Source organism: Mesoplodon densirostris, chromosome 2 (genome assembly GCF_025265405.1).
Source record: "Mesoplodon densirostris isolate mMesDen1 chromosome 2, mMesDen1 primary haplotype, whole genome shotgun sequence".
NCBI classification, from domain to species: Eukaryota; Metazoa; Chordata; class Mammalia; order Artiodactyla; family Ziphiidae; genus Mesoplodon; species Mesoplodon densirostris.
The window spans coordinates 6,404,298-6,419,061 of record NC_082662.1 but is presented as its reverse complement, the minus strand read 5'-3'; the positions used below and the strand labels follow the sequence as shown (position 1 = coordinate 6,419,061).

Sequence of the window (14,764 nt, the reverse complement as noted above, 5' to 3'; positions counted from 1 at the left end):
TAGGAAAACAGTTGTGGAACTGCCTTTCTGTTGTAGAATCCTTAATTCTTCTTAAACTTTTTTTACATTTGGCAAATCAGATGTGAACAGGAGGCTATACCGGTAGCTGAATCAACTCTGGCCGGGTCCTCCCGCTCGGCTGGCTGGTGGTCTGTGGAGCTCATGTGCAGCCACCCGATTCGACGGCGAGGACTTGTGGTTGCCACCGGGATCTGTGGGGACCCTTTGTTGTTAAGAGCCGAGTTCCTATGTTTCAGATCCACTAAAGTGAGTCACTAGAGCTTTATCTTACGTGCCATGCATTTGTACTACACTTTCCCTTTTTAGGAAAATATTTTTGGAAGGTTATTTGCTGACCAGCCGCCTTCCGCTCTGGGGCTTCCAGGCTTGTCTGGTGGTGGTAGAGGTAAAGGCGCAGTGCACGGGAAGTTGTTCCCTTGTTTGGGGATGTTGTCTAGGGCCCGGGTGGCATGGACATTGGAAAGAGGATGATTAGCTTCATTGTGGCTTCTTGTTCCCCTCCTGCTGGGCTTCAGAGTATCAGGAAATGCTGGTGAAGAGAGGCTGTGTGTGTTTCCAAAAGGATGTAAAAGTAAAAGCTCCCCCAGATATTATCCTGTTACTAGCTTTTCTTGTCATTACATCAGCCTCTTGAATCAGAATCTGAGGTTGATCCTTACATTTAAAGTGTTCCTCTGTCAACATAAATTTTGCAGAGTCTGGCAATCCACTCATAACGTACCCCTGCTTTTGACCACTTCCTAGACTCTTGTCTGGTGTGTTAGCTTAAGAATTAATTGAAACACACTGATACACCTACAACCTGATGTTCGCCATGTCTGTGATTTTTTGGTTGTTCATTGGTCCCGATCCTTTTTCCTTCTGAATTCGTTTTTCGCTTTTTGTTTTATTTTTTGGTCATTACTGAACTAAGTCGTCCTTCCACCAGAAAGACGTTCATCCTAACACTGTGAAACAACTGTCTGACAAAATGAGAGAGAAAATATAAAGTACGGGGTAAAGGGAGATTTGAAATTATTTGTGCATTTGTGCATCTCCTCCCAAGCTGACCGTCATCTGTATTGAGAGCAGTTTCTGACAGGGTAGGTGACAGGTTGTTGAACATTTCTTTAAAGCAAATCTGAAAGAAAACGAATCTGTCTCTTATATGTATGCTCTGTGATACTTTGGATCTAAGCTAAAACAGTAGTTCATTTTAATTTAGTTGGGATAATTAGACCTTCTATCAGAGTTCTTTGAACTGTGCATTTATTTGTGACGATTTGATTGATTGTCTTCCTTATTGGACTTTAAGCTTCTGGAGCACAGAGCATGTCCTCAGTTCCCAGGAGAGTGTCTGACCAATGGGCCTCTGGCATAAATGTTGAATTAAATGAGTGGCATCTGTGGTAAGAGAGGAAACTAGATTTGGAGCTAGATGATATGGTTCAAATTCTACTTAATAAGTGACATTGGACAAGCTGTGGTGTTGGATAAGTTCCTTCCTTTCTCTGAACCTCTGTTTTCTCCTGGGTCATATGGGGGTGAATATTTCTCACAGTTGTTAGAAAGATTGGAAGAGAACGATATGAAAGTGCCTGGCACATAGTTTATCAGTGTATTACTGTTATGAATTCAAAGTCCAAGTCTACAGTCTTATGTAGGTGTAGTTATCTTAACAACATCTGTATTTTTGGGTCAACCTGTTCATCTAAGACAATCTTAGGAACTGTGTTAGGAATTACGGTAATTAAATTAGTGACCAATATGTTTGGCCAGCATTCTTCTTATGCTTTTTGGGTGTTTATATTTTTCTTTACACTTCTTAAAGTTTTTTAAAAAGCTTTACTTCTATTTCGTGTAACATTTGGTGTGTGCACCATTAAATGTTGTTCTTTTCTTGCCAGTCTCTCTAATACAGTGGGATGAGTATGTGTATGTTGTGTTGTATGTTGTATGTTGTACGCTTGTGTTGCTACCACAGCTGCCCCCACCGTTGCTGCCTCCTCCCCCTCCCCCTCCCCATATTCACACCACTACAGTGAATAGGAATAAGGTGATGGCCCCTTTTTTTTAAATTTAATTTTATTTACTTATTTAAACAGCAGGTTCTTATTAGTTATCCATTTTATACATATTAGTGTATACATCTCAATCCCAATCTCCCAATTCATCACACCCCCGCCACTTTCCTCCCTTGGTGTCTATACGTTTGTTCTCTACATCTGTGTCTCAATTTCTGCCCTGCAAACCGGTTCATCTGTACCGTTTTTCTAGGTGCCACATATATGCGTTAATATACGATATTGGTTTTTCTCTTTCTGACTTACTTCACTCTGTATGACAGTCTCTACATCCATCCACGTCTCTACAAATGACCCAATTTCGTTCCTTTTTATGGCTGAATAATATTCCGTTGTATATATGTACCACATCCGCTTTATCCCTTCGTCTGTCGATGGGCATTTAGGTTGCTTCCATGACCTGGCTATTGCAAATAGTGCTGCAATGAACATTGGGGTGCATGTGTCTTTTTGAATTATGGTTTTCTCTGGGTATATGCCTAGAAGTAGGATTGCTGGGTCATATGGTAATTCTATTTTTAGTTTTTTAAGGAACCTCCATACTGTTCTCCATAGTGGCTGTATCAGTTCACATTCTCACCAACAGTGCAAGAGGGTTCCCTTTTCTCCACACCCTCTCCAGCATTTATTGTTTCTAGATTTTTTAATGATGGCCATTCTGACCAGTGTGAGATGATATCGCATTATAGTTTTGATTTGCATTTCTCTAATGATTAGAGATGTTGAGCATCCTTTCATGTGTTTGTTGGCAATCTGTATATCTTCTTTGGAGAAATGTCTGTTTAGGTCTTCTGCCCATTTTGGGATTGGGTTGTTTGTTTTTTTGATATTGAGCTGCAGGAGCTGCTTGCATATTTTGGAGATTAATCCTTTGTCAGTTGCTTTGTTTGCAAATATTTTCTCCCATTCTGAGGGTTGTCTTTTCATCTTGTTTATGGTTTCCTTTGCTATGCAAAAGCTTTTAAGTTTCATTAGGTCCCACTTGTTTATTTTTTGGGTTTATTTCCATTTCTCTAGGAGGTGGGTCAAAAAGGATCTTGCTGCGATTTATGTCATAGGGTGTTCTGCCTGTGTTTTCCTCTAAAAGTTTTATAGTGTCTGGCCTTACATTTAGGTCTTTAATCCATTTTGAGTTTATTCTTGTGTGTGGTGTTAGGGAGTGTTCTAATTTCATTCTTTTACATGTAGCTGTCCAGCTTTCCCAGCACCACTTATTGAAGAGACTGTCTTTTCTCCATTGTATATCCTTGCCTCCTTTGTCCTAGATTAGTTGACCATAGGTGCTAATGGTCCTATAGGTGGTAATAAACCCATAGGTGGGTTTATCTCTGGGCTTTCTATCCTGTTGTGATGGTCCTTTTTTTAAAAATAGCATTTCCCAGAGACTTTCCAGTGGGAACAAAGAGACATTTAGATGTGCATCATAGACATACTTGCTTGATCCAAAGCCCCTGTTTTTCTGGGGACACTCCATTCCTGTGTATGATGAAGTTTGATATCCATGTATGGAAAGCCAGCAACATTTTTGGTCGGGAAATTGGCTTAACCTGTGAATACTGCTGCTTTGTAAACTGAGGTGGGATTTTAAAAATAAATTTGTTTCCTGAACTGTTGCGCACACGCACGCGCGTGCGTGTGTGCGTGCGTGCGTGTGTGTGTGTGTTGGGTATGGTCCTTACAACTATTTTCTTCTTTGCAGCAGGTGATGACAGTAAAGCCCTTGAGTAGCCTGAGGTGGGATGGAGTTGTGTGCCGTGGGCACTTGTGCTGCGTGTTACTGCATAATGGGGGTGGGGGAGATCAGGCAAAGAAGAACTTCAGGCAGTGGAACGAGGTCATTGTAGTGCTTTGAAACTAGATTCTTTCCCATGTATTATTTAAAAAAATTTTTTTACCAGTTTTTTTTCTGATGCTGCATATTATTGTATAGAGGCCATATTTACTGACTCCTAGTGTCAGCCTGGAAATTTTTCTTATTCCTTAGCCAGTGCCTAAATTCTTGGTTCTGGACTCTGAATTATATTTAGGGGGACTCTACTGAAAGGAGAGAGGCTTGAAATCCTTTATAACTAACTCACTGTGACCCCTTGAAAGAGCACCTTTATCTCCTCTGCCTTGGTTTCTTCTATTAAGCTAGAAGGCTGGGATCAGATGGCCTCTAAGGAACCTTCCATCAGAGAAAATTTAGAATATTATGATTCTGGATTTTAATGAGTTCCTGTCCTGACCTTTGCATTTGTGTATGAATTTGGAACGTTAACTCTTCCAAATGTTGGCTGATTATCTTTTTCCTTTACTTTGAATGAATCCTGAGTTTTGTTCCTTCTGGGCAGTTTATCAATCCTGTTTCAGATGAATTTGCTTTGCGGGGGTTGGGGGGTGGGGGCGGGTAGCCTTCTGTCACAGGTGACTTGACTTTTCAATAAAGCACTTAGTTGTTATTTATGGCAAAGTGGTAGATGAGTTAAAATATTGGAGTCATTTATTCATTTAAAATATCTTTAGTGAGTGCCAGGGGGCTCTGGGAAGTAGTGGTGAGCTAACATCAGACTTGGTTCCTGCCCACAGGGTGCTTTCGGTCAGGATAGCCATGGAAAGAAATAATGACACAAATTAAATATAAAATCATGCCTGTGACAAGAGGCTGAAGGAGAGGTAGGTGGTGTTCTGGGAACTCATAACAGAGGAGTTACTTCCTGTTCTCACCCCTGCCAGTGCTTGGAGCTAATAATAGTGATGACTGCTGTGTGACAGGCACTGCGCCTTGCTTTCCATAGATCATCTTTTATTTTTATAGCCGTCTTGCAAAGTAGCCATTATGAACCTGATTTCATCGATGGGCTCAGAGAGGTTGAGTTGAGTCCTCAAGATCACACTTAGGGCTGACAGAACTTTTAATCCAGGTTCCTTTGACTCTGAAGTCTGTGCTCTCCCCCAGGCACCTGAGCATCTAGACTCAGGTGTGTATATCAGGTTCTCGCTCCCGGCGGCAGCGGGGTGCCCAAATCGTGGGACATCCTGAGGATAGGCAGAGCACAGTGATTTTACTCAGATTTAGGGAAATGTTTTTCTACCTTAAAATGAATGGGAACACGTTATGGAGTAGAATACAAAATTTACTTGGATTTTTAAGAAGCTATGTCAGACGTCAAGGAAATTTCAGACTTACTGAAAAGACTGTTTTAGAAATACCTGTCCACGCTGGAGAAATCTGAGAAACCCAGCCTGCCGTTCTGGGCTTCCTTGTTATCGGTCTGACTTTCACTCCTGCCCACCACCCTTGTAAAAAGAAGTGATTCTGGTAAATTGCCTTTTGATTTTCCTAAAATTTGGTGTATTTCATTCTGGACCCCTCAGTCTGTTATTTCTGTGGTCACTTCTGAATGAGCTAGTAAACAGAGATTCTAGAATCTTCTTTCTGTTGATTTCTATCAGTCTTCCTGCTCAACTTGCCACCCTATGGAAAAGATAAGAATGATCTGCCGTCGAGCCTTGCGATCTGAAGGACAGGTGAAGAGAGATTGCATGTGATTTCATTCATCCATGGCAGCAGCCACAGGGGCAGGGTCTGACTCGAGACTTACTGGTCCCAGCCTTTGGAGAATGGGCCAGAGGCCACCCTGCCATTACGTTCTGGGTGTGGATCGTGATGGGAAGTAGCCACGCCGGCTGCCTGTACAAGTCCTCTGTTCTGCCAGCTTGTGTGTCTCCCAGGACCGCGTGTCCTTGTCCCTCTTCTTTCCCTGTAGACGCAGGTTCTTGTCGTAAGCAGTCACCGTTATCACATAAAGATACTTGGCGGTCTTAAGCAAACATTCACAGACCCGTGCCTTCCTCACACCGCCCCCTCTCTTAGGGGGGAAGGAGTGGTTCTGCCGGGCGGCCCCTCTCTCCAGCCGGCTCGCTCTTCTCCAGAAGCTTCCTCGTCTGGCCAGCTGCCGCCTCATCTTCTTTGCATAGATGCTGCTCCCTTTCTGATATTCACTTGCAGGCTCCCTGCTCCTTTCTGTCCATTCCCTGTTTACTTCTTAGACTAAAACGTCTCCATGGTAATGGGTTACTTTTCAAAGGGAACATCTTGTCATTTTATTTAATCCACTGCAGCTGAAGAGGACTGAAATATTAAGTTGTAGTTGCCATGGATACTGCTTTGTTACATTGGTTTCTTTTGTATTCAATTTCATATACAATGAATTTCTTTCTATTTTTTTTTTAACTCAAGGAATAAACACAGTGGCTTACCATTATTGTTGTAATTTGGCTTCTGGGATTATTTTTTCGTATTCCAAAGCAAAGATTTGTAGAATAATGGGGATTAAACTCAGCTGTTTCGAAATATGTATATTATTTACATTAGGGGCACAGAGAAATTCTTCCTTCTTGCTTGTGAGGATGATGACTTTTTTTTGTTGTTTTTTGGTAGTAAGCGTCACAGCTAAGGATGTCTCAGAAAGGATGATCCCACTCCAGAGATCCCTAGTAAATACAGAGAAAAAAAGGAATGTGTGACTTGAGTTAATTCATTGAATTTCGTAGCCTACTAACTGTGGCATTCTTCCTTCAGCTACTTATTCACCTGTCTACTGTGTATTTTGAGGGAACCTATTTGTTATTTATTCAACTTTTCTCATGTCTGGTTTTCTTTCTTACCCCTAGTCTATCTGTAATACATCACTCAATTAACCTCTTCCTTTGACTTTAAGCAACTTGTAATTTTTTAGATTCATAGGAAGTTGCAAGATCCTACAGAGTGTTCCCATGTACCTTTCACTGACTCACCTACTCCTAGGAGGTATGGTATAGAACTCCAGTGTAGCACCAGAATCCAGACTTGGAACATTAGTATAGTGTGTGAATAGCTCTGTGACATTTTATTGCATGTGTAGCTTTGCAGATCTATTCCATCATCACAAAGATTCTACTCCCGCCCTTCTCCCCCCACCATTCCTAATACCTGGCAACCATCTTTATAATTTTGCCATTTTGACCATGTTATGTAAGTTGACCTTTAACTTTGATGGGTTTTCTCTTTTAACATGATTTTCAAACTTAAAAAAAAACTTTTTGATTATTTTGTCTTACTTTTGATGCTTGAAATGAACAAAGAAGTGAATTAAGGAAAAGGATATGGCTTCTCATAGTGGCTCTGTTTATAATTAGTTGTGTAATTTTGGTTCAGTAAAATCACTCTGCCATATGGAGTGTGGCTGGGAGCTCTGACTTCGGAGTTAACTAAACTTGAGTTTGAATCCTGGTTTTTCCAACCTATTAGCTGTGTAATCTTGGGTAATTTCATAAACTCTCTTAGCTTCAGTTTCCTTACCTGTACAGGTAATAATAGCACCTACTTTACAGGGTCATCCTTAAGGTTAGATAAGACAGTGTATGGAGTTTGCTTCGCTTGAAATGCCTGCTACAGAGTTAATGTTCAGCGTACATGTTAGCTTCTTTATTAATGTTGCAATTACTTCTGTTATTATTATCTGTTAAGTGGAGCTGTTGCCTCATCGAGTTGTCATGGAATATCATGAAAGAATGTATAGAGAGCGCTTGATAAGTGATAGCTAGTATTATTTTGCTTCTGTTTGTCATACAAGTATGTGATACCTAAATTTAAGATAATATAGGTAAAAACCCTGAGGCAAGGATAAAGGTGTGCATAGATGTGTCTTGCATTATCCTGGGATTATGACTTCCGTCTTTGGTTTCTTATTGCATGTGTAGTATCCTTTATCTGACCTTGCTGGGATGTACACTGTCCTTGGTCTTGATTTTCCTTCTTTAATTGAAGGCTACCCTGGTTTTGCCCAGACCTGCTGTGTTAATTAGGCAATGCTATACATCAACAGAAACCTTCTTAGTAACTATGTTTTAAACACAAGATAGAATAAGGTCTGAATTTCTGTGAATAACACTACTAGTGTTCTGATTAATATCAAAATATGAATTAAATGAATTAATACATAGAAATGAGATAATACTGTAAGAGCACCCAGAACAGATAGAAAGTACTTAACATGTTAGCTATTGTTACTAATTGAAGGGTTAACCTGGCATTTTCTAGATTAGGGACCTTTTGAATTTGAGCCTCCAGTATATTTTTTAGAATTTATTCCAGTGACCGTTTATTGGACAGTGACCCCCAAGTTAATCCCAGTCTCCATGACTTCAGAAAGTGGCTCCAGACTTTACTTTGTTTTCCCATTACTATGGATGCAATCAGCATCCATTCTCTTCTTGTGAACTTCTCTGTGTAACAGCATCATAGTTCTTAAGCAGGTTACGTGCATAAATGTCTCGTTTCTTCAACACAAATATAATATTTCACATTGATGGGCTGGAGTGAGGAAGAAGTGAATGTAAACGAACAGGGGAGCAGGTATTACAAAACAGGAAACCAGTCAATCGTCCTAGTTAGTTAGCCTCCAGTATTTTCTGAAGTTCATAATGTATAATAATCAGTGCTTCTCACAGCTGGTTTGTGGGCCCCATTATTAATTTTATCAGATCCCGACCCTTGAGTTCCTGTCTTTGCAGTATTCATTATGTTGAAATGGGAAGCACCATGGAAGACTTCTGGTGCACACCAAAGGACATGCATTGTTTGTTGGAGTTAGTTTAACTAGCTGCTTCTTTCATGGAACACCATTTTTATTTGAGAGAATAACTGATAAACTGTGTTCACTCACTTGGGTAATCGGTGGACATTTTCTTGAAAATGAACGAACGCAGTGAGCCTGCCATTTCAAGGCAAACCAGCTGATAGTATTTTGCCAATGCAAGATTGGAGCTTTCAAGTAAATAATTAGAATTTTGAAAAACTTGTACCCACCACTCTGAGTTTGACAGCTTCTGTACATACACAGGCTCTTGTTATGAGATGTGTGGTGATATTAATGAATGTGATTCTTTTTTTTAATTGTATAGTTAACTGTGTTAATATTTGGAAGATCTGCAAAACTTAGTGAGTGAATATTTTCCATCTGACCAATGCATGACAAAATCATGGGTGGAAGATCCATTCAAAGGCCAAGACAGGGGCTTCCCTGGTGGCGCAGTGGTTGAGAATCCGCCTGCCAATGCAGGACACACGGGTTCGAGCCCTGGTCTGGGAGGATCCCACATGCCAGGGAGCAGCTGGCCCCGTGAGCCACAATTACTGAGCCTGTGCGTCTGGAGCCTGTGCTCCGCAACGGGGGAGGCCGCGATAGTGAGAGGCCCGCGCACCGCAATGAGGAGTGGCCCCCACTTGCCACAACTGGAGAAAGCCCTCGCACAGAAACGAAGACCCAACACAGCCATAAATAAATAAAAAAAAATAAAATAAAATAAAAATCTTAAAAAAAAAAAAAAAGGCCAAGACAGACCAACAGATTTTAATGTACAAGAGTCCAAAAGATCATTGATAAGATTTTAGATTAACATTGTGCAAAAGACCTTTAAGAAACAATCACATGTTGAGTTTTGGTGTACTATCAAAAAGCATATCCATAGTTATCAAAAAGACTATTCACATAATCTTTCCTTTCCCAGTTATATCTCTGTGTGAGGTTCGATTTTTTTTCATATACTTTAACCAAAAGAACGTACTGTAACAGATTGAGTGTAGAGAAGCAGATGTGAGAATCCAGCTGTCTTCTACGAAGTCTGATCCTAAGGAGATTTGCAAAAATGTAAAACCTTGCCTCTGTTTTCACTGTTTTTTGTGTAAATACAATTATTTTTCATAAGAGTATATTTAATTATGTCATGAGCCTATTGTTATTTTAAAATAAATAAATAAGTAAACATTTTGAAATCTCTCAAAAATACAATTTCCTTGAGATACTTAATAGAGTGTAAAGGTGTTAGACCAAAAAGTTTGAGATTTGCTGTGTTAAGTAAAAGGAAAAATGTAGTAGTCAGCGTATCATTATTAAGAGTGTTTTCTACAAGCTGTTGATACTGCATTTAAAGAATACTTGGTGATTTTTTTTTTTTTTTTTTTTTTTTTTTTTTTTTTTTTTTTGCGGTATGCGGGCCTCTCACTGCTGTGGCCTCCCCCGCTGCGGAGCACAGGCTCCGGACGCGCAGGCTCCGGACGCGCAGGCTCAGCGGCCATGGCTCACGGGCCCAGCCGCTCCGCGGCATATGGGATCCTCCCAGACCGGGGCACGAACCCGTATCCCCTGCATCGGCAGGCGGACTCTCAACCACTTGCGCCACCAGGGAGGCCCACTTGGTGATTTTTATCAAGTTTTGCATCCTAGCAGTCTAGAAATATTCATGTAACCAAGGAATTTTCCACTTGTCCTGAATGAGTAATAATGCCAGACAGGTACTGTATTAGATTCTGGGGGATATAAAAAGTGAATTAAATCTCTGTTTCTGTACTCTCCAGTCCCAGAGTGGGTGGAGGTAGATGTCCAAATTAGTCATAGCAGAGTGCCACCGGCTACCATAAGGTGGGAACCACAGAAGGAGCACTCGGGCAGGGAAGCGGCAGGTGAGGACCCTTGAATGTAGAGTTTGGCTGCTGTCAGAAGAAGGGAGGGCTGATATTGTTCCTTGGATTCCAGATACAGCTGGATACTGGCACCTTCCCAGGAAGAAGGCTACTTTTTCTTTTCATCTTTAGTTCATATACTGACAGTTTTTCTGTCAGATGCATCCAGTTTTCTCTAATAGGGTGTATATTGCTATCTACCTCTTTTTCTCTTAGACCTAAAAAATATTTCTGCCATTTATTCTATATTTGGGAGTTCCTTCATATGGTAGGCTAATGCCATTGTCTGCTTACCTTGGATCTTAATCCTGCTCAAAACTAACTTCGTTGTATCTCTTGCTGGGAAACCCTAATATTTAAAAATTGCATATGATAAATACTTTTGTTGTCAAAATTGATTTTTAATTTTAAAAGGTTCTTTGTTTTATTTTGTGCTTTTCAGTCTACTCATTAATAAATACCCTTCATTGACATAAAAGAGAGAAACAGATTTCTAATTTTGGCTGTTAAGATACTCCAGCACGTTTTTTAGTCTTACTTGTATCATTATTAGCAGTATTAATAATTACTAGTATCCTGTTTTTATACAAATAAGTGGTATATAAGCAGTTCTATTCAATAAGGTGTTTGGGGGGTTTATTGTGGTACAGTTTTGACCTAAATATGATAATACTGGTTTATTAAAATACTAAAAGAAAAAAAACAAAAACGCACGCAAAAAATAAAAAATAAAAAAAATTAAAATAAAAATGAACCAGGAATGTTTGTCCTGGAATTAGCAAGGACTTTGCAGTGTGTGTAGCAGTGATGGGGAGATGCTTCCATAACCAACCACTTGAAGACCTTCTAGAAGAACCTGAAAGTTGAGCTGTGGGCACACGTTGCCGGACGGGCTGTGGCTGAAGCTTTCTGAGATGATGCATTTTGGCCAGACCTCCTTGTAGGCAGGCAAGCATTTGGGGAGTGTTTAGAAATGAAGGAGAGAGCTAGGCTTGGCAGCTGTGTGTTGCTCATAGCTGGTTACGAAACAGAACGGGATGAGCTGGAAGGGAAATAGTGGGTAACACTGACTGCTTGTTTTTTTTAAAGAAGTGCTCAGTTGAAAATAGCCTCCTGGCCTGTGTGACTCCTCTGCATACCTCCAAAAACAGCTTCTCCTAATCCCTGCATAACTCTCGGCAATGTCAGCTCTGCGTTTCAACACCCATTTCCCTACGCACGAGACCAGGGTGGCTTGTGAGTTAAAGGTAGCTCCTCACAGGAGCTTGTCTCCCACCACAGCCCCTCTTTTTCAGTTTCCCGCCTTGGTGGGGTTCTGGTCCCACTTGGGAAGCCCTCTCTTGCCTGCTGTTGTGCCCCTCATGTCCTTCAGGGGTCTCTTTGGAACTTAACCTCTTCATGGACTGTCTCCTCTTGAAGCCCGCCTAATTTTGATCACCTCCCTTAGCATTTTTACTCTGTTTCTCCTGAAATGTATTGGGCTTATGAGTGGAGCGATTGGACCAGTTCTGGTGTTTGGGACACGGCTGCTACCTCCCCTGGTAGATGGACTGTAAGTTCCTTAAGGCTTAGACCATTTTCTTTTTGTTAGTCTTCTCTCTTCCTTTGTCATATCTGCTGCCCACTTTGCCAAAATAAGACTCTTCACGAGAAAAACTGTCGAGTTAAAAGAAGAAAGTGCTGGACCTAAAGGAAATAATAGTTTTCCAGAATTCATTTTAACAGCTTCAAAGCTAATGGTGGGGGGTATCAGATCCATGGGAGAAAAATAAGAGTCTGTGCTTCCTCTTTGGTCTTTGCTGCCTTATTATGCTCTTCAGCTCAGTCCAGGTCGACAGGTAATCATAGAGCAGCTCTCACCATGGAAAAGCCTACTCTTCAGCGCTAGTGAAAATTCACAGGTGATTGTACAGCACAGTAAGGCCTCGTCACTGGGCACGGAAAACGTTTTCCTAAGAGGGTCGACAGATGGTCATGATGGTCATCGGGGGTAACAGGGAGCTCTGGGCACTGAGCTCTGGGAGGCCGAGGTCTGCGTTTCTTTGTCCACCACTGTGTACCCACCACATGCCCTGTGCGAGTCCCGGGATGCAAAGACCTTCGGTGAATGTTTCCTGAAGGAGTGAAAGGGAGAAGATACCCCACACTTTTGGGGGGTGTGTGAGGTGACATGGGGAGGAAATCAAGAAAGGTTTCAGTGAAATGGTGGTTTTTAGAAGGACCCTGGATGGTTTGGATTTGGAGCGAGGGAGAGTGAGCATAGCAAGTGCAATAAGAAAGACACAGAAATGAGATGGGTCTTTCACCTCCTAGACCTGCTGGGCTCCTGTCCCCACATGCTTTACATCTCTTCTCAATTTCACTTTATTAATAAGGCCTTTTCTGACTATCCTGTGTAAAGAACTGTAAAAGTTCATCATTTACCACCCCTTTAATTCCTTGACCCTTTTCATCATCTGACCTATTATTTGTTTCTTTTTTTTTTTTTTTACCCAAATTAGAATAAAAGTTCCAGTAAGGCAGGAATATTGGTTGTTTTGTTTTTTTTTTTTCATTGCTTTATCCCCAGCACCTTGGGCAGTTCCTGGATTGCAGTTGGTACTTAATAAATATTTGTTGAATGAATGAATGCATGACCCAGTGTGTGTGCTAGGAATCATAAGCTATCTTGTCTATATTTTAATAAGGTTTATCGTAGGGCACCCTGAAATATTTTGAAAAGAAGAAACATGTATTGGGATTGTACTGTAGGAATGTTCGTCTTTCTGCAGGGTGAAAGAACGGTGGTCTGCATACTCAAGACAGGAAGTTACAGTCAAGGGGTTTTTAGAAGAAACGGTTTTAGAGATGCGTGTGGGGTTAGGGGAGCGTACGTGTACAGGCAGCGTTAGAAACGGTGGGGAAGCTCATTCTTCCTGAGTTATCCCTCACTTACTTCAAGTGAGTTGTTTTCCTTGAAGAACGTGTGCATGTTCATGTCAAAACTGTATTATGCTAACCTGATCTGCTCTTTTCATGACAGGAGGCTGAACAGTACCCAGGGAGAAATTCGTGTTGGTCCTAGCCATCAGGTAAAGCAAACTTTAGTAGCTTCTTTAATAGGATTTTATTTCTTATTATTCAACTGGCCCTTTATTCTGTTGAGCAGCATCTTAGAACTGTTGTTATGCTGTTTGGAATTTCATATAAGTGCAGAGATTTATTTTTTTAAGATCACCACATACATTTAAAAAATTGTGGTAAAATATATGTAATATAGGGGCTTCCCTGGTGGCGCAGTGGTTGAGAGTCTGCCTGCCAATGCAGGGGACACGGGTTTGTGCCCCGGTCTGGGAGGATTCCCACATGCTGCGGAGCGGCTGGGCCCGTGAGCCATGGCCGCTGAGCCTGTGCATCCGGAGCCTGTGCTCCGCAATGGGAGAGGCCACAACAGTGAGAGGCCTGCGTACTGCCAAAAAAAAAAAAAAAAAAAAAAATATATATATATATATATATATATATATATATATGTAATATAAAATGAACCATTCTGACCATTTTTAAGTGAACAGTTCAGTGCCCTTAAGTACATTCATATTGTTGTGCAACCATCACTAGCATCCACCTGCAGAACCTTTTAACCTTCCCAGTCTGTAACGTGGCGTCCATTAAACAGTCACTCCTCATTCTCCCCTCCCCTCATTCCCTGGCAGCCTCCCTTCTACTTTCTGTATCCATGAATTTGACAACTCAGTGGAATGACCCAATATTTGCCCTTTTGTGTCTGGCTTATTTTCTTACCATAAAGTCTTCAAGGTGCTCCATATTGTAGCACATATCAGAATTTAATTTCCTTTTAAGGCTGAATTATTCATTGTATGTATGTCTGTTCAGCTCTCGATGAACATTTGGTCAATGCCTACTTTCATTTTAACTTTTTTTTTTTTTGGCGATACGTGGGCCTCTCACTGTTGTGGCCTCTCCCGTTGCGGAGCACAAGCGCCGGACGCGCAGGCTCAGCGGCCATGGCTCACGGGCCCAGCCGCCCCATGGCATGTGGGATCTTCCCGGACCGGGGCATGAATCCGTGTCCCCTGCGTTGGCAGGCAGACTCTCAACCACTGCGCCACCAGGGAAGCCCAGCAATTTCTTAATATTCAGGTGTCTACTATATCCAGATTTCCCTAAGTGTCTGTCTCCCTCCCTCCCTCCCTCC

General features: G+C 41.4%; 1 protein-coding gene across 5 annotated transcripts in view; it reads left to right on the top strand.

The window, feature by feature from the left end:
* Positions 1 to 14,764, top strand: part of RERE (arginine-glutamic acid dipeptide repeats) — a 429,369-nt gene that overhangs the window by 284,666 nt on the left and 129,939 nt on the right. For all 5 annotated transcript variants that reach the window (XM_060088920.1, XM_060088919.1, XM_060088918.1 and 2 more), the window contains one exon: positions 13,592 to 13,640. In XM_060088920.1, coding sequence (XP_059944903.1) covers positions 13,592 to 13,640 — 49 coding nt within the window. The remainder of the gene's footprint in view (positions 1 to 13,591; positions 13,641 to 14,764) is intronic.